Source organism: Ambystoma mexicanum, chromosome 6q (assembly GCF_040938575.1).
Source record: "Ambystoma mexicanum isolate Mex_15411 chromosome 6q, UKY_AmexF1_1, whole genome shotgun sequence".
NCBI lineage: Eukaryota > Metazoa > Chordata > Amphibia > Caudata > Ambystomatidae > Ambystoma > Ambystoma mexicanum.
This window is the reverse complement of record NC_090937.1, coordinates 1608379723-1608405805: the sequence shown is the minus strand read 5'-3', so window position 1 is coordinate 1608405805 and position 26083 is coordinate 1608379723. Positions and strand designations below refer to the sequence as shown.

Sequence of the window (26083 nt, the reverse complement as noted above, 5' to 3'; positions counted from 1 at the left end):
TACGCGGGGCTTGCTAAGTGGAGAAAACTACCATCCACCATCATCCACTCCAAAGGGCCAGAAGGAGAGAGTTCCAAAATAAGGCAGCCGCAATTGAGAAAGACCGGCCACCAACCCAGGTCAGTCTGAAGCGTGAAACCTCAACCAAACAGGCCTTAGCAGAAAACAAGCATCGGCGATGCACATGAAACCTTAACTTCGCCCGAAGACAGGCAGAGCCAGACCCATGAAGGGCCCGATAAACCAAACAGAGTGCCTTAAATTGGACACGTTTGCCACTGGCAGTCAATGCAGGCTACACAGAACCTGGGAGACGTGGACACGGCGAGAGATGGATGTGGCCACATGGGACGCTGAATTCTGTAAAATGTGCAGGTGCCGGATCAAGTGGGTTAACTGCGAAAGAAACAGCGAATTACCATACTCTAAAGAAGACAACACCAGCGAAGAAACCACAGGTGCCTGATGGTGTAAGGGCAGAAATGGAAGAACCTTGCATAGCATTATTAATTTGAGATGCCCCTCCTAGCAGACTGCACTGAACTGGGCAGCCATGACGCGACTTTTACCCCTAGGTCTTTCACCATCGGCACTGGGGTAGGGCAAGGACCCAGCGAGGAGGGCCAGAAAAGAGGTGACCAAAGAACAGCAGCCTCAGAGGAACCCACAACCAGCACCTCTGTCTTTCCTCCATCCTCAAGCAGTTGTTACACATCCACTCTCCTACAGCCTCGAGTCACATCCTAAGTCTGACAGCAGTCTCCAGCAGTGACAGTTCCCGATAGCTTTATAGACATCACAATGCTCAAGTGTCAAATCCAGAAGTTCGTCTGTGGTACACCTCCCACAACACAATAGGTCAGTTTAGATTGTTGATCTGTGCCTTCCAGAGAATCACTGCTGACATCACTATGGCCAATAGCAGTGGTCTTACATGCTTCAAGTTGCAGGGTCCTTTAATCTAGCATTAGCCACGCATATCACTGACCCGCCCATAGCTGCTAGGCCTGCAGCAACTCACCTACGCCGAAGCACATGTCCTTGCCTGCTGCTCAACTGCTATGTTGCACTGCTGCACCCCTCTACTGCTCCGTTGCAGTGTGTCGCTGTTGTCGTGCAGTCCACCACGTCACTGCTGCCTAGTTTCACTCCCATCCTAGTCGCCAAATATGTAGCGAAACAAACAGTCGTGGTGAGCAGGGCGGAGGTATATTTATTAGAAGGGAACTCATTGCATACAACCGGCAATATAGGCTTAGTGCAATTGACAACTTAGAACCATAACATTCTCTCGCTGTATGCTCTAGAAGCACGCCTCACAGGTGCAACCTGCTTCCAGAACACAGAGCAAGTGCATAACAGTATGCCTTCTTAAGAACATAGTCCATCTTCTTGCCAGTGGAGTCCTTGACCGATGATGCTTCATCCACTGAAGGATGACCAGTCAGGCTTTATAACAAGAATTATATTTTGAAGGTTTGTGGGATCTTATTCTTTTAACCCACCAGAAGATATAGCTTTCACCGTGCTATTGTCCGGATCCTTGCAATCCTTATACATGGTCCCTTCTGCATCTGCGTGCAGGGGGAGACCTTCCTTCGGATTTGCCATGTACTGCCTCAGCATGGAGGTCATAGCTGGATCGGCAGTGATGGCATGGCAAGACCCAGATTTTCTCATTCTCGCTGTTAGGCAAGATTGTATACAGTACCCTGTGGGAGACTGCACCAGCCATGTCCTCTTGGCAATAGTTGACCCAACCTTTGGTATAAGCATGTACTACACAAGTTGGTAGAGTGACTGAGCAGCCAGGCTTATCTCAAGAGGGGCCAATGCAAGCTGTAGGGTTATAACATAGAGATTCATAGTGACAATTATGCAAATAAACTCTTACACTCAAGGTTTCTTGATTAAACAATTATTTATTAATTTAACAGTCAGTTGAATAAGCCTTCTTTAGAATGGAGTAAATATATGTAACACAAAAATATACTTCAAAATACACACTCTCAGTTTCTTTAAATCAGATGATACCCATTGAGGATGGCACATAGACACTTCCTACACCCTGAGATGACTTAAATAACTAGGACACTGTGGACATTGATATATCACTGGAACATTTAGATCAATACTGAGTTTGGTGTCAAAGGACTGGTTTTGGGGAACAAAACATAGGTTAACACATATTATTAAGCAGGTGAGTACTTTTGACCCTCTCCACTGCAAAGTAAATTAACCCTTTCCTGGGGGAAAGGTAAAGCACAAAGTCAGAGGTAAGAAGAGTCTTTCAGGGAGCCAGGACAGCCAATGTTAATCAAGCAAAAGTCTAGGTGAGCTGGAACACTTCTTGTAGGTAAGTAACAAGAGTATTGCACAATGTTTTAGAAGTCTTTGTAGAAAATGAAATCCCTGTAGGGTCACAAGCTGGGAGGCTTGCGAGGGGCAAAGCTGCAAGCAACTCTGCAAAAGCATCTAAGACAAGACTCAACTGAGAGCTAGCAAGATTACACAACAAGAGGTAAGTCCCCTTAGTTTCACAGTACCTTTGGTTTGAAGAAATTGGTTCCAGCTGGCTTTTGTTCCTGTGTAGGTCTGCAGATCCTGTTGTTCCCATGCCTCAGTCATGGGGAAAAGGGGGAGGAGGTCTGGGAACTCCTGCACTACAAATGGAAGGTCAGCGGCAGCAATGGGCAAACTTCAGATCAGCGACACTTTGCAGTTTCAGCCTCAAGCGCCTCTCGCAAATAGTACCACCATGGTTCTCGGATACCACAATGGACTTTCCTCGCATCTGGGGTCCAGCACTTTGTTGAGGTGGCTCAGACTTGGTCAGTCCTGCTTCAAGGGAGTCCGGAGGATCTTCCTGGAGCTCGGGTCTGACTTAAAGACACTGTCATGATCCCAGCACAGAAATACAGATCCCATTCAGAAATACTTGAGAGTCAGTGAACTTCATTTCTATCAGTGGGTCAACAGTGGCTTCAAGCCTGGCGCAAGAGGCATTTGCCTCACTCTTAGCATTGTACCCATAGGCTCATTACACTTACATTATCTTCCCTATCTTCAACATGGCCGCCGCTAATCCCATTAGGTAACTCGCAGTGCATTCTAAACCTGTCGCAGAGGGAGCTACTTAAGCCCCGCCTATGCCGAAGCTCTTGCTTCGCGTCTTCTCTGCTGACAGCGGGTAGCGCTTCCAGCGATCTCCTGTCAGAACCTGTCAACAGAAGAAAACGAGTCAAAGATATTAGTTCCATAGCAAAATCAACAGAATAGCAGAAAATCTGTAAAGACTTACCGAACCGAAGGTTTCCAGGAATTTTCCACAGTCCGCAGTAATATTCGAAGTCTCTGCATCTCCTGTCAGAAGCTCTGTCTCACCCGCAGCATTTCTTCTCTCAGCAGCCTTTTGTCCGCGGTTGCAGCATATTCTTCCCGCATTGTCCGAAGGTATTTTCTTCCTCAGTTTCTCCGAAGACCTGCAAAACAAAGGTATTTAATGAATGAATTAACTTGTTAAAAGAAAAGAAAGAAGAAGTTTCATATGTGCTTACCTGAAGTCTCAGCAAGGCTTTTCTTTGCTTATTTTTACCGCGCTTGTTTCTGATGGCAGTTATTACTAGGTTTCTTTTTAACGAACTGACGTAATTTAATATTTCCTCAGCCTAAGACCTTGTTAAGGAACCACGAACCTGCAAATAATAAAAGGAAATTCTACCAAGAGAGATCTCGCCAATGTAGGGACCATTTCTAATTTGATGGACTATAAACAATTATTATTCTTACCAAGAGACTTTCCCTTGATACTTTAAAAGAAGCTTTGGACGCTGTACAGATAAAACGCTTTCGACACCATTACCCCCTCACAGTTAGTCACCTACCCAACGTGCCCCTGTAGAATACAGGATGGAGAGCTCCACAAAACAAAAGCACAGGTGAGAAGGGAGTGTCTTTTCAGAGCACACTGTATCACAGTTATCAGTTTGTGAATGGGAATTACAATAGTGGTTTCATTATAATTGTTGTTTCCACAAAACTAGTTCCCAGACAACAGGTCCTCAGCTGAAAAGGCATTACACTCCTGTGGAGACTTATAGTAAGCGTTACAGACACTGACTCGATTCTGGCAATCGGTTCCTGCAGCAGAAATGGAAGTACAGCCAGCTCAGAGAAGATTTCCAGATGATCTTGTCTTGAGGTCGATTGGTCCCACCAACCCAGGGGGAGAAGCCGTCCTTTGCAGGGCTTCTCTAGTCAAGGTGAATTCGTAGCTTCAGCACTGCAGCAGGGCTTCACTGGGCAAACCAATGGTCCAGGAGTTGCAGCAGGCATCTCTTCCAAGTTCTTCTTCAGATTCCTTCGTGCAGTGGTCGACTCTGCATTCCAAGCAAAAGACCTTGCCTTTTATGCAGGTTTCTCCCATTCATTCGCAGGCCTGGCTGTCAATCACAGAGCAGGGTGGCTGTCCTCCAAGGACAGCCAACCAGACAATCACCTTTGGGTGCATTCCTGTAACCAGGGGGATTAAGCACAGGGAGTTTCGGGCACCTCCCTGACTTCCTGCCCCTGCCAGACATGCTGGAGCCAGAGGCAGGCTTCACCAGGGAATTCTGCCAAAAACAAAACGAACAAAGGGACCAAACCTGGTCTGGCACACAGAGGAAATCTCAAGGAGGACCTTTCCAACAAGAAATGGCAAAAAAAGAAGACCGGCCATTTTGACAAAATGGGCATCCATGGGTGCCTTAAAGCACCTGCGAACGCAGCCCACGGTAAAAACACACAATGTAGTAAAAAGTGAACCACTGCCTCCAGCCATTAGTTGTAGAAAGGGTAATATAAAAATTGTTATACTAAGTAACGCCTCCAGCACCCTATTGTAAGATAGTGTGTGCTGGGTATAGAAAGTTACAAAATGTAAATAAAGTCAATTTCACTTCACTGCTCTTGGAAACAGTAGTTATCCAAGAGAAGATGTTTAAAACTTTGGGAAATCTGAAAGACTGAAGGTGCTGTGTGCTACAATGTAAAAAGATGATGCCTATGGAGATTGTCAGACTCCAAAACCAAAAGAAACACAGAGTTCAAATCACAGAAAAATCCATGAGAGAGTGGAAAAAGGTCTCACTCTCTCCAGGTTAAAATTAAAAAGTCCTAAAGTCCAGCAAAAGTGCTGGGTGTCTCTAAGGTAGAAGGGAATTAGAAATTTTCTGAGAATTAACAGTCGTATAGACCACAGTTGAGTCTTCGTTATCCAAGTATTAGACTTTACAGCCAAGTTCTGATTTATAAACTTCACCTCATCATTCTTCATTGACTCCCCCCTTCCAGGGCATGAAGATCACCTGCCTGGTTTCCCTCACCAGTACCCTCTGTCTAAACACTGTACCTATTCATGCAGGATTTTGTGTGTGTTGCGGTGAGGAAGATGTGGTGGAGAGAGGAACCAGATTCCCTGCTGTGTCTTCTTTTCTCTGTAGTTTTCCCTAGGGCCACGTCAAGGGAACACCACCGAATCAAAGCAGTCATATATTTTGGGCAGGATAACAGTCACAGATTCCCCAGCACCTTGACCACACTTTCCTGCCTTCCCAAACACTGGCTGGTAAAGCGGCCAAGCAGCTGCTCAACTTCCACATTCCCTGATGCACACACACCATCCTCCAATGCTGCCTGTGCTTGCACGGAACCTGGCTCCACGTACTGCTGCAAATATGTATATCTGAGGGAGAAAGCCACAGGTCCCACTTGTCGGACCTGGCGGGCAGAGCGGCACCCGCGAGCACAGCATGTCAGATGCACCAACACCGTTATAAACAGTGCATCCGACCTCTCCATTCCCATTCAGCCCTAAGGGGCCAAATGGGAATGGGGAACATCTTTTTTCTGGTGCCTGCAAATGGGCAAATACCGGGTCCGGCGGGGCCAAATTGCCCCAGTAATTGCCCAATCGTGGGCACCGGAAATTGTCGGAAGTTGGCGGCAGTCTTCCAGTTTTACCGGCAAGGCTACCGCCAAACGTATATAATGAGGCCTGATATCTGGTTGGCAGAAACAGTTTTATGAGGTCGGCGGTAGCCCGCCGCCTGCCGGCGGGTTTTACCACTGAACCTGTAATGAGGCCCATAGTGCATATTTCAATTATATGTGTAGCATATCCAAGCACCATCATAATAAACACTTGGAACTCGGGCCCCCCGATTTCATTCATTATACCTTTCAGCGTGAATATGCCTTTTTTGTGTCATGGTCATTGTTGACTATTCAGTATCTGCAATGATCCGCAGTGATCAACCTGTCGGTTCCAGGGTTAATTAAACACACTGATGAGCAGAAGCTTCACCTTACCTCTTGGTGGAATTACTCAGGCACTAATAGTTGGATTTCTCAGCTAGTGAACTTTTCACTCTATGCAACTTGTTGGCTAAACCTTTATACTCATTGCTATTTTATTTTGTTTACTTTATCAACAAACTTCTTTCAAATAGTGAACTGATGTATGCAAAGTTTTGACCAATCAGCCGCCACGCTATAAGCATGGTCCAATTCCCATCAGCTTGAATCTCACTGTTTTTGTTCGCAGAATGCATCCCTCAAGCTTATACTGATGTCGAGTTTCCCAGGAACGGCGAGCGCAGAGTTCATGCAGCCTCCTTTGAGTTGTGCCAGAAGGCATGTGGAGAGGATCCCTCATGCCAGTTTTTCTCGTATGGAACTGCCACCTCTGCCATCGTCGCTACACAGTAAGTGACAGAGCATAATGCCATTAGATCTTTTCTGGGCCTTTGTATTATACAGATGCTGTGTTCAGTGGAATTTAGTGAAGCCTTAGTCAAACCATATTAAAAGGGCATCCCTCTACTTTACACGTTTGAGGGGTATACACATAGTGCATATGTTCAAGAGTTGCACTAAAGATGAAATGATCAGAGCCTCCAGTTAGCTCCGCCTCTTGACTATTTCCAAGATGGCTCTCTGAAGCGACGCTGCATGCAGGTGCCAGTAAAACGCCATAAAAAACAAAAACATTGTTACTTCTCTTGGAATGGTAGGGCACCACCCACATTACAGGGTCTGAGGGAGCGATCCTGTAGTTATGGTTAGGTTGCTCAACCCATAGGAAGAGCAGTTTTTGGGCGGCTTATAACATTGGCACATTTGATGAAACTTTGCAAAAAAAACATAATTATGGCAATAGTCATATGCGCACAGCAATTATGTAATGGATGTGAACATTGTGAAATAAATATGTGAATCTGGACAAGAGGGAATAACAAGGGGAAGGCTTGGGTAGATATGCTGAAGGAGTGGCACTTTATGTACAACGCTCGGACTTGGTGCGATTGCCTGGGTCAGGGCACGTGATGCATTGGTAAGAAAGCCTCAACGTTAGGCTACTTCTTTGGCACTAACGCCTGCTCTGAAAGAGTACAGTGGTTGGAATCAAGAAGTACGGGGTACAGTGATCACCACATGCTCATACTTACAATTCATTTCCAAATGAAACTGGGGGTCATGCAGGTGCTAGTGACCTGGAGATCAATCAGAGGGACAAAAAAGGATATGCTGGATGACGCAAATCATACGTAAGGCATCGAGACACATTGACCAAATCATTACACACTGCACCAAATCCTGGCAAGGGCAGAGTGTGAGTGATGTTGGCACTTGGTTGGAGCAACTGGCCATTGATACCTGGAAGACTACACCAGGCAAGCTGACCATTCACAAGGGTGAACATTGTAATACATTTGACATTGAAATACGAGACGCCAAAAGATGAATGTGCGGACAGGTTAGAAAAGTTAGAAGGGAGGGACATCTCAAACCCTTTTTTGAGGCTAAAATGAGAAGAATAAAAAGAGGGTACAAGTGTTGGCTGAACAGAAGAAGGTACACGGCCCTCAATGGGCAATGGCAATAGATGTTCACTGTGCTTTGTAGCAAAAGAGTTAAATCGATCTGGCAAACCTGAGTGTGAATGGATAGAAAATATCAAATCTAACTTTGTTACATTAGCAGTCAGTGGGAAGAAAATAAAACAAGAGGGGCGTTGGCAACTTAACCTAAATGTTGATAACATCTACACTGCTATAGCAAAATTAAAGGGATCTGGAGCCTCAGGGCCCAACAGGCTGTTCAATGCTGTATTGAAAGCGGACCCATGTGCACAGGCAAACGTTCTAAGTATCCTGTATGAAAAGGTATGCTAAGAAAAAACTATCCCTGTTGCTTGGCTAAGTTCTACGCTACTGCCAATATACAAAAAGGGTGATAGAGTCTGCCCGGAGAGCTACAGACTATTATCACTATTAGAAGTAATGCGTAAACTGTTCAATGCATTTGTTATTGTTATTTTGCATTTATATAGCACCTTATATACCATTGGTATGGTCTGAAGGCGCTGGTAGGTTAAACGCCCTTTGGATCCAAAGTTCAGGTCAGTAGAGAGAGTAGAGAGAGTCAAGGTGCGTGTGAGCACCGAGTATGTGTGCAGCTGGTGCGGTATTCATGTAATAGCGCTGCTTCTTAGTGGTAGGTGTTGTGGCTGAGAGATCAGGAGTATGTGTTCGCTCTGGCAGGATTTATCCAGACCGATTGTGGCTGCGTTAGGCCTGAGGAGAACGCCTGGCTGGGGGTGTGGAACCAGCAGTGTTTTACTTAGAGTGATGTGTAGAATGCGGTGGATGTTGGTATGAGAACAGTTATACCAAATGCTGTCATAGTATCTCTGTGTTCTAGTTGAGTGGTAGTGTAGAGGGGAGAGTAAGCGTGGTGGTGTGATATGTTGGGTTGTAGGCTCTTTCAAAATGATCTCTGCATTCTAAACCATACTATATACTATATACGTCACGCAATTCAATGTGCTCCAGTCCATTCCATGCACTCCTATCCACTCCATGCGTCACAATCTGCTCCACACACTCTGGTTCGCTCGACGCACTTATGCACTCCAATCCGTCCCGTGCGTTATAGTCTGCCCCACGCATGCACTATGCATTCATCTGTTTTCCGCACTTGCCCCCTCAACGCACTCGCCCGCATAACGCACTCAGCCCCCTCTACGCATTCATCCTCTTTTGCGCATTCATCCCCATTTACGCGCTCATCCCTTTCTACGTGGTCATCTCCTTCTACATTTTTTTATTCTTTTTTTTCATATGCACTCACCCGCCCTCTGCACTCATCTGCCCTCTGCACTCATCTGCACTCCGCCCTCAACCGCCCTCCGCACTCATCCGCATCCATCCGCCCTTATCTGCCCTTATCCGCATCCATCCGCCCTTATCCGCCCTTATCTGCACCCATCCGCACCCATCCTCACTCCGTACTCTGTACCCATCAGCACTCGGCACCCATCCGCCCTCCGCACTCATCCGCCCCCGCAACTCATCCGCCACCCGCACTCATCCGCCACCCGCACTCATCCACCCCGCACTCATCCTCCCTACGCTCTCATCCGCCCTACGCACTCATCTGCCCCACGCGCTCATCCGCTCCCCGCACTCATCCGGTCCCACGCATTCAACAGCAATATGCACCCATCAGTCTTAAGAAGTCATTTGTTAAAAAGCAGTAATCCTGTTCTATCTATTCGTCTGCTCTCTACATCCATCTGCTCCGTACATCCATCCGCTCCATACACCCATCTGCTCCATACACCCATCCGCTCCACATGCCCATCCGCTCATATGCCCATCCGCTCTATCCCCCCTCCGCTCCATACACCCATCCGCCCTGTACACCCATCCGCTCCGTACACCCATCCGCTCCGTACACCCATCCGCTCCGTACACCCATCCGCTCCGTACACCCATCCGGTCCGTACACCCATCCGCTCTGTACACATATCCGCTCCGTACACATATCTGCTCTGTACACCTATCCGCTCCATATACCCATCCGCTCCGTATATCCATCCACTCCATACACCCATCTGCTCCGTACACCCATCAACTTCACACATCCATCCGCTCCATACACCCCACCGCTCCGCACACCCATCCGCTCCGTAGACCCATCTGCTCCGTATACACCCATCCGCTCCGTACACCCCGCTGCTCCGTATACCCCATCGCTCTGTGCACCCAGCCGCTCTGTGCACCCAGCCGCTCCGCGCACCCAGCAACCCCGTGCACCCAGCCGCTCCGCGCATCCAGCCGCTCCGCGCACCCAGCCGCTCCGCGCACTCAGCCACTCCGTGCACCCAGCCGCTCCGTGCACTCAGCCGCTCCGTGCACTCAGCTGCTCCGTGCACTCAGTCGCTCCATGCACTCAGCCGCTCCATGCACTCAGTCACTCCACACCCAACCGCTCAACCTGATCATCCATTCTATATACTCATCCAATTTAGATATTCATTCGATTTGTACATTAATTTAAATTTTATGGTCGTCTGTTCTTCCACTCATACATTCTTTCACTCAGTGCATTCATCTGGTCCACACGCTTCATCTGTTCAGACTATTCCATCCACGCCATTTCTTTCATTCGCTCCTCATGCATTATGTCTATTTCAGGAGTTTAAGTCTCTTTACTGTTTCCGTACGATTTATTCTTATTAACCACTTCGTTGCTTTGATCTATTTTATTCGGATACTTCTGATTGTCCTTTTAGTTTAAGTTATCTGGGTTATTTAGGGTTTACTAGCGGTCAATTTCTCGCATCAGGTAGATTGTTGGGTTGGTGTCATTGAGATGTTAGTAGTCTGTTTGGATTAGTCTGGTATGGGTTGACTTTAGGGGAAGAGCCAGGTTTTCAGCAGTTTGCGGAAAGACATTAAATCCTCAGTTAGGCAGATGTGAGGTGGGAGTGAGTTCTATAGGGTGGGGGCCAAGGCTGAGAATGATGATCCACCTAATCTGACTGCGTTTGTCTTAAGTATGACCAGGAGGCCGGCTGAGCTTGATTTTAGGGTGCGTGGGGGGTGATTAGGTTTTAGCTTGTCTTGAAGATATTGAGGTCCGGTTTTATGCAGTGCTCGATGGGAGATGCATAAGGTTTTGAAAGTCACCCTTCGTGCTACAGGAAGTCAGTGCAGTGTCCTAAGGGCCGGGGAACTGTGGTCTCTTGGGCTGAGCTCAAGTAGCATTTTGGCTGCTGCATTTTGTGCCCTTTGGAGTTTATTCAGTTGGTAGGCATGGATTCCGAGGTAAAGGGGGTTTGCGTAGTCCAGTCTTGATGTAACGATTGCTTGGACCGCAGAGAGTCTGTTGGGAAAGGAGAGAAATGGAAAGATGCTTCTAAGGGTTTTAAGGTGGTAGTGGCAGGACTTTGAGACGTTGTTGACTTGGCGCGAGAGAGTTAGGTCAGAGTCGAGCGTGCATCCAAGAATTTTCACTGAGTTGGAGGGGGTCGGTGAGTTGCCCATGGTGGGTGGCCTGGGTAGTGGGTGCGGAAGAAGATCAGTGTTGCCACAAACCATGATTTCCATTTTGGAGGGGTTTGACAAGAGGTGGCTTTGGGTCATCCAGAGATCTATGTCAAGGAGGCAGGAGGCTAGGTCAGGTCTGGAGTAGGGTTTTGAGTTCAGGAGTTTTATTATTAGTTGGGTGTCGTCGGCGTAGTTGTAACACAGGATGTTGTGGGAGCGGATTATTGGTGGGAGGGTGATCAAGTAGAGATTGAACAGGAGGGCGGATGGGCATGCTCCTTGTGGGACTCCTGTGTCGACTGGTCGGGCTTGGGAGGTATATGTGGAGAGTATCGTTATTTGGTACTGTCTGTGAGGAATGAAGCTATCTATTTAAGAGCGGTTCCACAAATTCCTAGGGAGTGGAGGCGGTCTAGAAAGATTGAGTGATTGATTGTGTCGAAGGCTGCGGATAGGTCAAGAAGGATTAGTGCTGCACATCCCGCAGAGTCTGCTGTTATTTTAAGGTCATCCCAGATTGAGGTTAGGGTGGTTTCAGTTCCGTGACGGGCTCTGAAACCTGATTGTTGGCTTCGACAAAGGCATTTAGTTGGGAGTAGGCAGTTCCGTCAATGAGTTTGGCAAGGAACCTGGTGTTTGAGATGGGGCGGTAGTTTTTAGGGTCGAGGGAAGGTTTTTTAATCAGAGGTTTGATATGGACTGTTTTGAATGCATCAGGAAAGATACCAGAGGAAAGGGAGGCATTTATGATGGATCTTGCGTGTTCTCCTGTCCAGGTGGAGGCGAATATTTCTTTGAGGGTTGTTGCTGGGCAATGGTCTAGCGGAGAGCCAGATGGTTTGCGGGCAGATAGAAGTTTGAGAAATTGTTCTGGTGATATTGGACTAAAGGATTCGAACATTGGTTGCGTATTGGTTGCAGCTGGTGGGCTGGTCGGTATGGGGGTGGTATTGCTTGGAGGATGTAGGAGCGCCAGTTTGGTGGCTAGAGTATTTGTTCTTTCGAGAGCTGTGGTGTAAAAGTGGAGGGAGAGTGAGTCGCACAGTGATTCCGAGGGGGTTGGGACGGTTGTGGTGCAAGCCGGTTTGGTGAATTCGGCGATGATTTTGTGGAGTTCTTTGCTCGGGTTTTTGCAGTTTAGGATTCTGGAGTTGTAGTGGGCTTTTTTTGCTTTCCGGATTTCGGCCTTCTATTGATAGAGGTGTCGGGCCAAGGTGGCTCTGCTCTTCTGGGTTTTGTCTTTCTGCCATTTGCGTTCTAGGTATTTATACAGTTGTTTAGTAGTCTTCAACTCAGGAGCGAACCATTTGGGGAAGAGGCCGCGGCGGGATGATGGTTTGCAAGGGGGTGTGAGCCGCATCAGAGATGCGTTGAGCCATGAGTCAAAGGCATCAGGGGTTAGTTGTTTACTGAGTTGGCAAGTAGGTGATGGAGACTGGAGGAGTGCGTCGGCTAGGTCCGGGACGATTTTAGTTTTTTCCAGCATTTGCGTAGATTCAGAGGTTCGGATTCGAGTACGGGAGGGGGGTCGGGTGAGCGAAAGGCGAACGAGAGAATGAAGTGATCGGACCAGATGATAGGGGTAGGGGGGTTTAGATGAATCGGGTGTTGGAGCTAAAGATGGCATCAAGAGTGTGTACTTTGTAGTGAGTCGGGCCATTTATGTGGGGTTGGAGGTTAATTGCGTCTAAGCTGTCAACCAGAGAATGTGTCATAGGGTTGGTGGGGATGTCAAGCCTTATGTTGAAGTCTCCAAGAAGGGGGAGGTTGGGATGGTTTAGTTGAAGGGTGGCAATGGAGTCGCAGAGGTTGTTTGCGAATTGTCTATCATAGCCAGGGGGCCTGTAGATTATTAGGAAGCTGTGTAAGAGTGAGATGGAGAGGGATGTTGGGATGATCCGGTCTGGCTCAGGGGATTTGAAGGCGGGGTGTGGGCAGTTAGGATTTTCAGTTGCAGTTGATGAGAAATCAAGGGAGAGGGTTTCAGGAAGGTTGAAGCCGCGGGGGAAGGAGGTGAGTGGGGGAATGAAGTGGTGGGTCAAGACAGGGGAGGAGAAGAGTGCTGAGAGATTGTGGGGGACCAGGTATATTTCCTCTTTAGTTTCTTTGTTGCAATTGGAGTGTGAGAGAGGGTAGGGGGTTAGAGGGGGAGAGGGATGAGGCTTCGGTTCTTGCTAGGGCTAGGCGTGCAGTTTTTAGGGAGGGGAAAGGGTGCGGTCGGGGGGGAAGGTGGCGGGGTTTTGAGGAGAAGGCGGCGGGTGGATGCTTGCAGGGCGGGGTGTGCTAGGGATGCTAGTGAGGGGAGCAGGCATGGTTAACGTTGGCTGGTCGGTGGTGGGGTTCAGGGAAGGAGTGGTCTTAGGGTGGTTCGCTCGCCATCGTGCCCCTCTGGCTTGGTGTTTCGAGAGAGGAATGGCAGGGAGTGCGAAGGATGGTGGGGAGATCTGGGAAGGGGGGCGGTCGGGGAGGCAGATCGGGACGTGGGGGCAGTCCACGACGGTCGTTTCCGATAAACTGTGGGTTTGTGGGTGCACTCATGCTTGGCACGAGCTTTAAGGTGGATTTAGGAGGGCTTTCTGGTTGTAGTTCTAAGTTCAGGCACACGCCCAATTTCCCAATGCACCGATTTGATATTAGGCTATTAGGCACTATTAGGTACACTTTTAGGATCAGCTGTACACAGAGGTGAATATTAGGTCTATCTTTAGATTCAATTTGTATAGAGGGGATAATTAGACTATTAGGCACAGTTCTAGATTCTACGTGACAGAGATATGCTATTAAGTATACTAATAGGATTAGTTAGTATATTTAGGGACGCTTCTTTGCCTCAATGGTGTCGTGTACACTTCTAAATTGACCTAAGCGCAGAGAGACTATTCTGGACACTAGTCAATCCAATTAGGGCACGCTAATAGGCGCACTTCTCTCAGTCCAACTTTATATGGGGAGGGTATTAGGCATGAATTTGACTCAACTTTGCACAGATAGGGTCACTTCTCTTAATTCAAATTTATACAGAGCGGGTATTATGCATGAATCTAACTCAGCTTTGCTCAGAGAGGTTATTAGGGAGATTAGTCGATTCAACCCGGCATGGTATTAGACTATTAGGATATTTCACAGAGGGCCTATTGGGCACATTTCTAAATTGAGCTTTCACACGGAGGCTATTAGGCACATTTCTAAATATAACTTCTAAATGTACTTCTAAATTCAACTTTTCACAACGTGTCTATTGGGCACACTTCTAAATTCAGCTTTTCACGGAGAGGCTATTGGGAACACTTCTAAATTCACAGAGAGGCTATTGGGCACACTTTTAAATGCAACTTTCACAGAGCGGCTGTTGGGGACATTTCTAAATGCAGCTTTCACAGAGAGATTATAGGGCACATTTCTGAATGATACTTAAACAGAGAGGCTATTGGGCACAGTTCTGGATTCACATAGTGGCTATTGGGCACACTTCTAAGTGCAACTTTCAGAGAAGAGGCTATTGGGCATACTTCTAAATGCACATAGAGGTTATTGGGCACACTTCTAAATGCAACTTTCACAGAAAGGCTATTGGGAACAATTCTAAATTCAGATAGAGGCTATTGGGCGCACTTCTAAATTCATAGAGACGCTATTTGGTACAATTCTAATGAACTTTCACTGAGAGGCTATTGTTAACAATTCTAAGTTCAAAGAGAGGCTATTGGGCGCACTTCTAAATTCACAGCGAGGCTGTTGGGAACAATTCTAAATTCACAGCGAGGCTACTGGGCGCACTTCTAAATTCACAGAGAGGCTATTGGGCACACTTCAAATTCTACCTTTAAATGTACTTCTAAATTCAACTTTCAATGAGCGGCTATTGGGCACATTTCTAAATGCAATTTTCACAGAAGAGGCTATTGGACATACTTCTAAATTCACATAGAGGTTATTGGGCACACTTATAAATGCAACTTTCACAGAGAGGCTATTGGGAACAATTCTAAATTCACATAGAGGCTATTGGGCGCACTTCTAAATTCATAGAGACGCTATTGGAAACAATTCTAATGAACTTTCACTGAGAGGCTATTGTTAACAATTCTAAGTTCACAGCGAGGCTGTTGGGAACAATTCTAAATTCACAGCGAGGCTACTGGGCACACTTCTAAATTCACAGAGAGGCTATTGGGAACAATTTGAAATGCAACTTTCACAGAGAGGCAATTGGGCACCCTTCAAATTCACAGAGAGGTTATTGGGCGCTTCTAAATGCACCTAGAGGCTACTGGGCACACTCTAAATGCACCTAGAGGCTATTGGGCACACTTCTAAATGCAACTTTCACAGAGGCTATTGGGAACAATTCTAAATTCACAGAGAGGCTATTGGGAACAATTCTAATGCACTTTCACAGAGCGGCTATTGGGCACACTTCTAAATGCAACTTTCGCAGAGAGGCTATTGGGAACAATTCTAAATTCACAGAGAGGTTATTGGGAACAATTCTAATGCATTTTTACAGAGAGGCTATTGGGCTCACTTCTAAATGCAACTTTCGCAGAGAGGCTATTGGGAACAATTCTAAATTCACAGAGAGGCTATTGGGAACAATTCTAATGCATTTTCACAGAGCGGCTATTGGGCACACTTCTAAATGCAACTTTCACAGAGAGGCTATTGTGCACACTTCTAAATTCACAGAGAGGATATTGGACTCACTTCTAGATGCACAGAGCGGCTATTGGGCACACTTCTAAATTCACAGCGAGGCTGTTGGGAACAATTCTAAATTCACAGCGAGGCTACTGGGCGCACTTCTAAATTCACAGAGAGGCTATTGGGAACAAATCAAATTCTATCTTTAAATGTACTTCTAAATTCAACTTTCAATGAGCGGCTATTGGGCACATTTCTAAATGCAATTTTCACAGAAGAGGCTATTGGGCACACTTCTAAATGCACATAGAGGTTATTGGGCACACTTCTAAATGCAACTTTCACAGAGAGGCTATTGGGAACAATTCCAATGCACTTTCACTGAGAGGCTATTGTTAACAATTCTAAGTTCTAATTCTAACGGCTATTGGGCGCACTTCTAGATGCACATAGAGGTTATTGGGCACACTTCTAAATGCAACTTTCACAGAGAGGCTATTGGGAACAATTCCAATGCACTTTCACTGAGAGGCTATTGTTAACAATTCTAAGTTCACATAGAGGCTATTGGGCGTACTTCTCAATTCACAGCAAGGCTGTTGGGAGCAATTCTAAATTCACAGCGAGGCTATTGGGCACACTTCTAAATGCAACTTTCACAGTTAGGCTATTGGGTACACTTCTAAATGCAACTTTCACAAAGAGGCTATTGGGCACACTTCTAAATTCACAGAGAGGCTGTTGGGAACAGTTCAAATTCTACCTTTAAATGTACTTCTAAATTCAACTTTCAATGAGCGGCTATTGGGCACATTTCTAAATGCAACTCCCACATGTATAGATAAGAGTTTACAGGTTCAAGTATATTACAGATATAATGAGTTTACAGTGGTGCTATTTTGGTAAATGAGTGGTTGGGTAGTATGGCGTGAAGGGATTGCTTCTGGCCCTGCCCTTCCCACACTTACTTATTGTTGGCTTCTTGCTTCTCCTGTGGAGACCTGCTGATACGATCTGGAGACGTCTCTGTAGGCGCCGTCCTTTGCCTCGGGTCCTTAGCCGATGGGCTGCCGGGGGACTGGCAATGAGTGCAGATCTTCTTGTCAGGACAAATCAGGGTGAGAGGCGGGCTGGGAGGCGGGAGGGCGATGGGAAGCCAGGAAGGGCAGGCCGCGGGGAAGGTGAAACACAGGGCCTGGGGGCCTGCAACACAGGGTCTGGGGGCACTTTGTTCCCCAGAAATGGGGTCGCCTAGGGGTGCTACAACTCACCTGCTCTTTGGATGGAAAAGGGGAGCAGGTCAAATGAGCGGGTTGCTAGACCCAGGCATAGAGCTGAGGGCAGCCAATCAGGGGTGGGGTGTGGGCTGGGAGGCAGCAGGGCAATGGGAAACCAGGAAGGGGAGGCCGCGGGGAAGGTGAAACATGGGGCCTGGGGGCCTGCAACACAGTGTCTGGGGGCACTTTGTTTCCCAGAAATGGGGTCGCCTATGGGTGCTACAACTCACCTGCTCCTCGGATGGTAAAGGGGAGCAGGTGCAACGAGTGGGTCGCTAGACCCAGGCAGAGAGCTGAGGCCAACCAATCAGGGGGGGGGGGTCGTTCTGGGAGGCGGGAGGGCGATGGGAAACCAGGAAGGGGAGGCCGCGGGGAAGGTGAAACACGGGGCCTGGGGGCCTGCAACACAGGGTCTGGGGGCACTTTGTTTCCCAGAAATGGGGTCGCCTAGGGGTGCTACAACTCACCTGCTCCTCGGATGGAAAAGGGGAGCAGGTGCAACGAGCGGGTCGCTAGACCCATGCACAGAGCTGAGGGCAGCCAATCAGGGGTGGGAGCGAGCTGGGAGGTGGGAGGGCGATGGGAAACCAGGAAGGGGAGGCCGCGGGGAAGGTGAAACACAGGGCCTGGGGGCCTGCAACACAGAATCTGGGGGCACTTTGTTTCCCAGAAATGGGGTCGCCTAGGGGTGCTACAACTCACCTGCTCCTCGGATGGAAAAGGGGAGCAGGTGCAACAAGCGGGTCGCTAGACCCAGGCACAGAGCTGAGGGCAGCCAATCAGGGGTGTGGGGCGGGCTGGGAGGCGGGAGGGTGATGGGAAACCAGGAAGGGGAGGCCGTGGGGAAGGTGAAACACAGGGCCTGGGGGTCTGCAACACAGGGTCTGGGGGCACTTTGTTTCCCAGAAATGGGGTCACCTAGGGGTGCTACAACTCACCTGCTTCTCGGATGGAAAAGGGGAGCCGGTGCAACGAGTAGGTCGCTAGACCCAGGCACAGAGCTGAGGGCAGCCAATCAAGGGTGGGGGGCGGGCTGGGAGGTGGGAGGGTGATGGGAAACCATGAAGGGGAGGCAGCGGGGAAGGTGAAACACAGGGCCTGGGGGCCTGCAACACAGGGTCTGGGGGCACTTTGTTTCACAGAAATGGGGTCACCTAGGGGTGCTACAACTCACCTGCTCCTCGGATGGAAAATTTGTGCTGCATGCCTTGCAGAGCTGGGTGGATGAAAATAGTATTCTGGATTATACACAAACCGGCATCCGCCACGGTGCCGTGACAACACAAAACATAAGGTAACTTGATATCCTTATAGGGTAGCGGCAACCAAGTGGAACGCTGCACTGATATGGGTGGACTTTAGCATTGCATGCGACACAGTGAACAGAGCTTGAGTATGGCAGAAGTAGCGTACATGGGGCTGCCCTGAATGGTTGCATACTTGACAACATTCTGTGACCAAAAAGATGTAGGATTTTTGAAGTTTCAAAAATTAATAATTCCCATAACAATGACATCACGGGAAAATACATAGCATACATTGTTGGCACCATTGAAGTATTCTAAAATACACAGCCCATCAAACAGTACAATATGGAAAGATGTTCAAATGTTAAAAATGTATAAATCTGAATGGTAACAATTCAATTACCTAACTTCACAGAAGGTAATTACACAGAGCTGGTGGGCAACGTTTGCCACTGCTCTGTAGCAGCAGCCCAGGCAGTACATAGTTATTGCAAGTTGAACACTGAATGACATGGTGACTGATACCCCCCTTAGTCTGATAGGCAGATGTTGTGTGAAGGTGTTACACTCTACCACTTGCCTTTGGTGGTGGTTAGCTAAGGGTTGCCCCGGCCAGAGTGCAGGACATTCACTTTGCTGTCAGGTCAGTGGATTGGTCTGAGCCCAATCAAAGTAATCACCTACCAGTCCACTGTACAGACAGACTAATGAATGTATTGCATGCTTTGTCCTGGAGCTTGCCACATAAATCACTTGCCAATATAAAAAGCAGTAGGATCTGTCACTTAAAAAGCAGTAGCCTACTGCCTAAATCTGCAGGGTTGGCAAGTATGTGGTTGTTGGAGGTACTTAGTCAACTGCATACAGGGAATAGTGTTCATGTGCGTTTGGACAATCTGAGATCCGTAATTTAGTTAATAGGGGGGTCAGAAAAGAGTTTGTACTGGCCCCTCTACTATTTTGTCTCTACCTGGATGATTTGCTGCTAATGTTATTGGCGTGGGATAGTTGCCATGTCAAGATAGGCCCTCAACATATTGCTAGCATATTGTATGCAAATGACCTTGTTTTGCTCCACCACACAATGAGGGGTGTAAAAAAACAAATTTAAAATACGGACAGAGTACGCCAAGTCGAACGACCTAGTCATAAATGTGAGTAAAACTGAAATGATGGCTGTATCTGCCAGTAAGATAGTCAGGATTTGTCTGCAGGGGGACTTACAGAACCTTGAGTATGTTGACAGTTATCGATATATGGGAGTAGAGTTCAGAGCCACCGATAAGGATGTCATTGTGAATTGTAAAAAAAGAAAGGCCAGAAAACTGACCTACTTAGTAACAGATTTGCGAAACAAACAACTGGATACTTATTGGAAGGGATTTTAAAGTTGTATAAACAGAGTTTCTCCCCTGCCATTTTGTGTGGACTCAAAGCAGTTGCCATGAGTGATCTGACATGGCTGAATGTGGTAGAAGGTCAATTCCAGAGGAAGCTGATAAATCTGCCCCCTACCACACCAATTTATTTATTTATTTAAATTCTTATAACGCGCTGCATGCCCGTGGGCCTCAGGGCGCACAAAGAGACAAGGACAAGACAAGACAACAAAGAAGCCAGTGGCAGCTGAAGGCGGGTCATAAAAGATTACTCCATATTAAAAAGGTAGGTTTTTATGGCTTTTTTGAATAGGAGGTAGTTTTGGATCTGTAGTAGCCCAGCCGGCAGGGCGTTCCAGAGTAGAGGACCCTGAACGTCAAGAGTGGTGCCACCAAATTTGGCTGTCTTAAATCTGGGGAGAGCCAGACAGTAGCAGAGGAAGAGCGAAGATTTCTTCCATTACTCTTGATGTGAATGCGTTCAGACAGGTAGATGGTGCTGCTGAGAGAGAGGCATTTATGTGTCGTAGTGAGCATTTTGTGTGAAATGCTATGTTTAACAGGAAGCCAATGAAGCTTCCTCCTGAAGATGGAGATATGGGAACGACGAGACTGATTGAAAATGGTCCGTACAGCATTGTTCTGTGCCACCTGTAAGGATTGAATATTTGCGGCAGTAGTGCCAGACAGTAGGCTATTACAATAGTCTAGTCTGGAGTTAATCAGTGCCGTAGACAAAAATGCACAGTTTTCAGTTGTAATAAATGGACGTATGTAATTTATACGCTTATTGATTAGTCCGCAGCTGGACCTGATGTTGCAGACATGCGGTTTCATAGATAATTCGTCATCTAAGACAACTCCCAGAGCTTATACCTTCCTTTGGACAGTAATGATGTTATCTGCAATAGGGAAATGGGAGTAGTTAGTATCTAGTTTACTCCGGGTGTTCTTGGAGGATACTATCATTAGTTCAGTCTTGTTGTTGTTTAATGCTAGTGAGTTACAAGCCATCCAATCCTGGATGGCTTTGTAGATGTTATTGATGGCATCAACATCATTTCTATACTGACCGCTTAGCTGGATGACGACCTGTGTGTCGTCTGCGTAGTTAGTATATTGAACACCTAGCTTGTTCAAGAGGTCCAGAAGAGGTCGAATATACAAGTTGAAAAGTAATGGCGACAGGCAGGAGCCTTGTGGGACACCACAGGTTTGTGAGATAGGAGTGGAGTGATGGCTACTTACACTAACCCTAACCATGCAAGGGCCTAAGAAGGAGGCAATCCATTTTGATGCCATCGAGGAACAATTTGCGACCTCTCCGAGCCTTGTGACTAGTAAGCTGTAATCAACCAGATCAAAAGCTGCGGAGAGGTCAAGTAACATTAATAGTGCAGCTTGATTCTTGTCAGCGATGCCCGCCAGGGTGGACTTAAGGTGGAGCATGGCTGTTTCAGTTCCATGCCGAGCCCTATATCCAGACTTTCGAGTCCTGAGGATCTTGTGTTCTTCAACCTGAGCCTGGAGTTGTTTATATGCTAGCTTGTCTAGTATCTTCAATATGAAAGGCACGTTGGTTATTAGCCTACAATTATCTTTGATGGTGGGGTCTAGATTTTCTTTTTTCAGTAAAGGTGTTATCCAGGCGGATTTAAGCACATCTGGTACCACACCTTCATCAAAAGATAAATTTATCAACTTGGTGATCCAGGGTACTATCAGGTCAGTCGATTCTTTAAAGATGTTTGTTGGGCAGTCGTCACCAGGGCAGGAGGTAGCTTTAAGATCTTGTATAACTTTAAGCACTTCCTTTTCAGAATAGTGGGAAAAGGAGAATTGGGGTATTCCACTTTGGGTGTTATTGGGATGTGTGATATTCTTAGAGGGTGATGGCTGTGTTACATTGATGAGGGCGTGATTGATTATTTCCTTATGGGAGTCAATTTTAGAAAGGAACGCATTGTTGATGTCTTGGCACCATTTAGAGTCTTTGGTTATGTTATTGGAAGGTGGGGGCAGATCTTGAAAGTCATTTAAAATTTTAAACAGTTCACCGACACCAGATTGAGCGTTGGTGATGCTTTTATTATAATGTGTGGCTTTAGCATTAGTGATAAGTTTTTTGTATTCATGCGTGGATTTTTTGTAGGCATCTAATGTGTTATTGATAGGGTTTTTTCTCCAGGATCTTTCAAGAGCCCTTTTGTTTTGTCTGGCCCTAATGATATCATCTGAGAAGCAGGTGTTTTTGGTAACTTCATGGGTGCGAGTTCATTCACCGCTTGTTTGATAGAGTGAGTCAAATGGTTAACTAAGGGGGAAGAGTTCGCTAAATTGGATATAGGTTGTAGCTGGGATGCTACTAGAGATGAGAACTTAGAAGATGTGATGTTTTTCAGATTACGAGTCAGTTTCCGCAAACGTGGATAAGTGTTGAGTTTAGGTGAAGAACCTGGTAGTGAGAATTTTGTCTGAAAAAGAGAATGATCAGACCATATACATGGTGTAACCAAGATGTTAGAAATAGTAGCTTTTTGTGAGATATGCCAGTCGAGTGTGTGTACGCTTTTTTGTGTGGGAGATTTAATCCACTGAGTTAGTCCAAGAGAGGTGATTAAGGGCCTCATTACGACCCTGGCGGAGAACCATGGTGCAATTTGTACCATGGTCCATGGCGCAAAGCTGCCAACTCCGCCATGGTGGTTGGCGGACTTACCGCCCCATTCCGACCTTGGCGGGGCGGTAAGTCCCCAATCCCCATTTACACTTCCCCATTCCCATTTTTGCCCCATAGGGTATAATGGGAGTGGGGAAGGCGTTAATTACGCCACCGTAAATTACGGTGGCGTAATTAACAACAAGTCCCGTAGCGCCATGGATTTTTCCGCCTGCAAAAAGCAGGCGTAAAAATCACCATGGCGCTACGGGAACTCGTAGTCAGGCGGAAAGGGGCGCCATGGTTTACGCCGGCGTAAACCCCTTTCCGCCAGGGTCGTAATGAGGGCCTAAGTCCTCTAGACTGAGTCCCGCTTTGTCAAGTTGGTCGTTGGCCCAGTAGTTAAGATCGCCCATGATGATGAAAGGACTTTTACTTTTACCGATTTGTATAATAAAATCAATAAGTTGTTCTTCAAAAAGGGGCATGTCCTTGGGTGGCCGATAGATGGTAAATACATTAAGAGAAGAGTGCGAGGATGTCTTGATTTTGAACCACAGCGATTCACAAACTTCGGGTGAATTATGTGGTATTACATGGCAATTGAGGCTGGATTTGCATATGAGTGCCACTCCGCCTCCTTTTCCTTGGGAGCGATCTGCTCTGAAAAGAGTGTATTCATCTGGGGTAGAAAGGGTTGCTTGAGTAGGCATATTGGAGTTAAGCCATGTTTCAGTAATACCAAAAAAATCAGGGTTACATAGTCTGCAATTTCAACGCCATGCTTATAAAAGGAGTGAGTGTTGAGCAAGGAGAGCGACAGTACTAGCAGTGGCACAATGTTGGAGACAGTTTCACCATTAATGCGTGTGGTTTTGTCTAAACACATGATTGCATTTATAATCACCTTTCACTTCGTCCACTAAGAGTGAGTTAGTGGCAAACTTACTAGTGCTTTTGTCCAACGATCAGTCAGGCTTTCTGGAGAGAGCGGAAGCCTAGCAGGGAGAAGGTGGCCGTGAGCCGGCGAGCTGCGCCGATGACCGGTGAAGACCGGCACGTCCCAGAAGCACCGGCGCTGAAGTGCCTGAAGTTCCTATTTATCCACTTGAATTGTGGGTAATGTAGTTCACGCACACAATGCACAACTTTCACTCGTGAGAGTTCTTGCTCTCCTACCAGAAAACACACACACAAAACTTAGCAATAAGAGCTCGAGCAATAAGGAGCATTAAGTTGCAGTATTTAAGTAATTCAAATTTTGCAATTACTTTAAACAAAATTGCATTCAATAATTTTAGAAGTGCGCAGCTGTCTGGCAAAAGACATATATACGACTAGAATTGGGATTGGTCTCCCTTCTGAGCCAAGTACTTATAAGAAGGGGCACACTCTAGATGAAATCCAGAGGCTCGCCAATTTGCCAATTGCTGCAACTCATTGGTTTGACTTATTTAACTGGCAGTCATAATAAATATGTCAAATTGAATGAGAATTGTTTTTCCAATATCGAGTGGACCCCCTTCTGCGAGTGTTGCACAAAGTTTGAGGTGTTGAAGGCCATAGACAAAAACAAGGTGAAGTGGTGGGATTGGTTAAACAACTTCACACATTTGCAATCACTACACAACTTCAAACTTGTGGGGGGCATTGGCCACTGTTATCTTAAAACACAGCAGTATCTCCTGAAATGCCACAGTCCTGCAGTCGGAAAATTTTGTTAAAGCTGCGTATAAATCAGTAGCCACAGCTGGTGCTACAAGGGGCCCACACTAAGCTCCCTGCTGACCAGAGAATATGTCGTTTTTGTAGGATAAAAGAATACATGGAAACACCTAGACACGTATTTACGTTGTGTTCTAAGGGTCTACTTATTTGACAAAGCTGGGGCAGTTTGTGGGAAGCTACAAGTCAATTCAGTGTGTTGAATTCTGGGGTTTATGTTTAAACACTGACCTTGAAACTGTGCATATGGCGCTTTACCATGTCTGGAAAGAGATCCTTGAACGCTTAATAAAGGAATAAGAAAACGAGGCTAGGAGGTACATGACCTGATAAAAGGGAAACGGTTTAGGAGACAAAGAAATCTGCTGATTTTAGAAAAATTGCAGGTATTGAATGAGGTTTTAGAAATGTATTGTTAAAGTTGGAATTATTTATGTATATCAAGTAACTACGAAAGTGAGTCTTGGGAGGAGGTTAAAAACACAGCGATTTAAAAAGTATAGAGTATTTTAGCATATAAATGAGTGTATTCCAGTATGTGTTTTAAAGAAATGCAGGACTACAAGGCACTATGAAAATTATAATGAAATTGGATCAAATTAGGCAAAGGTCTTATGTGTAAGTGTGAGTGTGTTTTGTAATTATATCCCAATGATGATATGTGTATGTTTTGTAAAGGTTCCATTGTACATCAATACAAATAAAATAAAATAAAAATGGGAATATTGTGAAATAAATAATGTGAATCTGACACTGGCCATGGCCACAGTAATTTTTGCAATGGTCGTATGTACATAGTAATTATTTGTATTTGTATTTGTATGTTTATTGTTTTATATAGCGCCTTATTCCAAGGCGCTTTACAGTTAACAACAAGTAATACATAAAGCATGGAACAGTAGAAGCAAAACAGTAAACATGAATCAAGCCAAAAAATCGGCATTTAGAACAATTTACAAGTAAGAAGGGAGAGTAGAGGATGAGGGTTGGGAAGGATCGAGAGGGAGAGAGTAATGAGTGAAGTGAGCAACAAAAGAGAGGAGTGTTACGCTCACCTGGTCTCTGCGGAGGCTTTGGGGAACGGTTGCAGCCCTCCCTGAACTTGAATCACCCCCTTCAGGTCTCTACCTCAGTATGTGGTGATACAGCTCCTGCGTGGAGATAACAGTGTGTGAGTGCGCCAATCTGTGATTGTTGTACTTCTCGAACCCTTTTAACCTAAAGTACGGTTTCTGTGAGCATACGCCAGCCCATAAAACTCACCTGTGAATTATGGAAGATAAGCTCTCCGTCCTGCTACTTCTGGCAGGAGCGCATCAAATGGGATCTAGTGCCTTCATTGATCCCTGATAAGGATTAGTCCAGTCCAGCTGCGACTATGCTTCCCCTTATGATTGGTAAGTCTTTCTTGAGCTCTTGTGATACTGTTCGTTCTGTTTAATGTCTTTATATGTTGCTCCTATTTATGCCCGCAGTGATGTCTCTCTTCTGTTTTCTTCTCTTAGATGGAAATGCGGCCTCAATGCAGCCGTGAGACGTGAGACGCGGCCGGATGGAAGATGGATGCTATCGCAATGTTAGACAGCAGGTAAGTGATGGTTTAAGGAAAAGCGTGAAGTATGGCGAAGCTCAACCTTAAACTGACTCTTTTTTTTATTTCTAACCTTGTCTTCTGTTTTTCCTTGCAGGTGCTGCTGTCGACGATGGAGTGTGTCGTGCTGCAGTGCCAAGATGAAGATTTCGGCGGTCTGAAAAGTGTAAAGATGAATACTTAGTT

At 46.4% G+C, this 26083-nt stretch overlaps 1 protein-coding gene across 1 annotated transcript in view; it reads left to right on the top strand.

The window, feature by feature from the left end:
• Window positions 1-26083, top strand: part of LOC138515386 (coagulation factor XI-like) — a 299654-nt gene that overhangs the window by 208560 nt on the left and 65011 nt on the right. The window contains exon 14 of the mRNA XM_069630247.1: window positions 6587-6746. Coding sequence (XP_069486348.1) covers window positions 6587-6746 — 160 coding nt within the window. The remainder of the gene's footprint in view (window positions 1-6586; window positions 6747-26083) is intronic.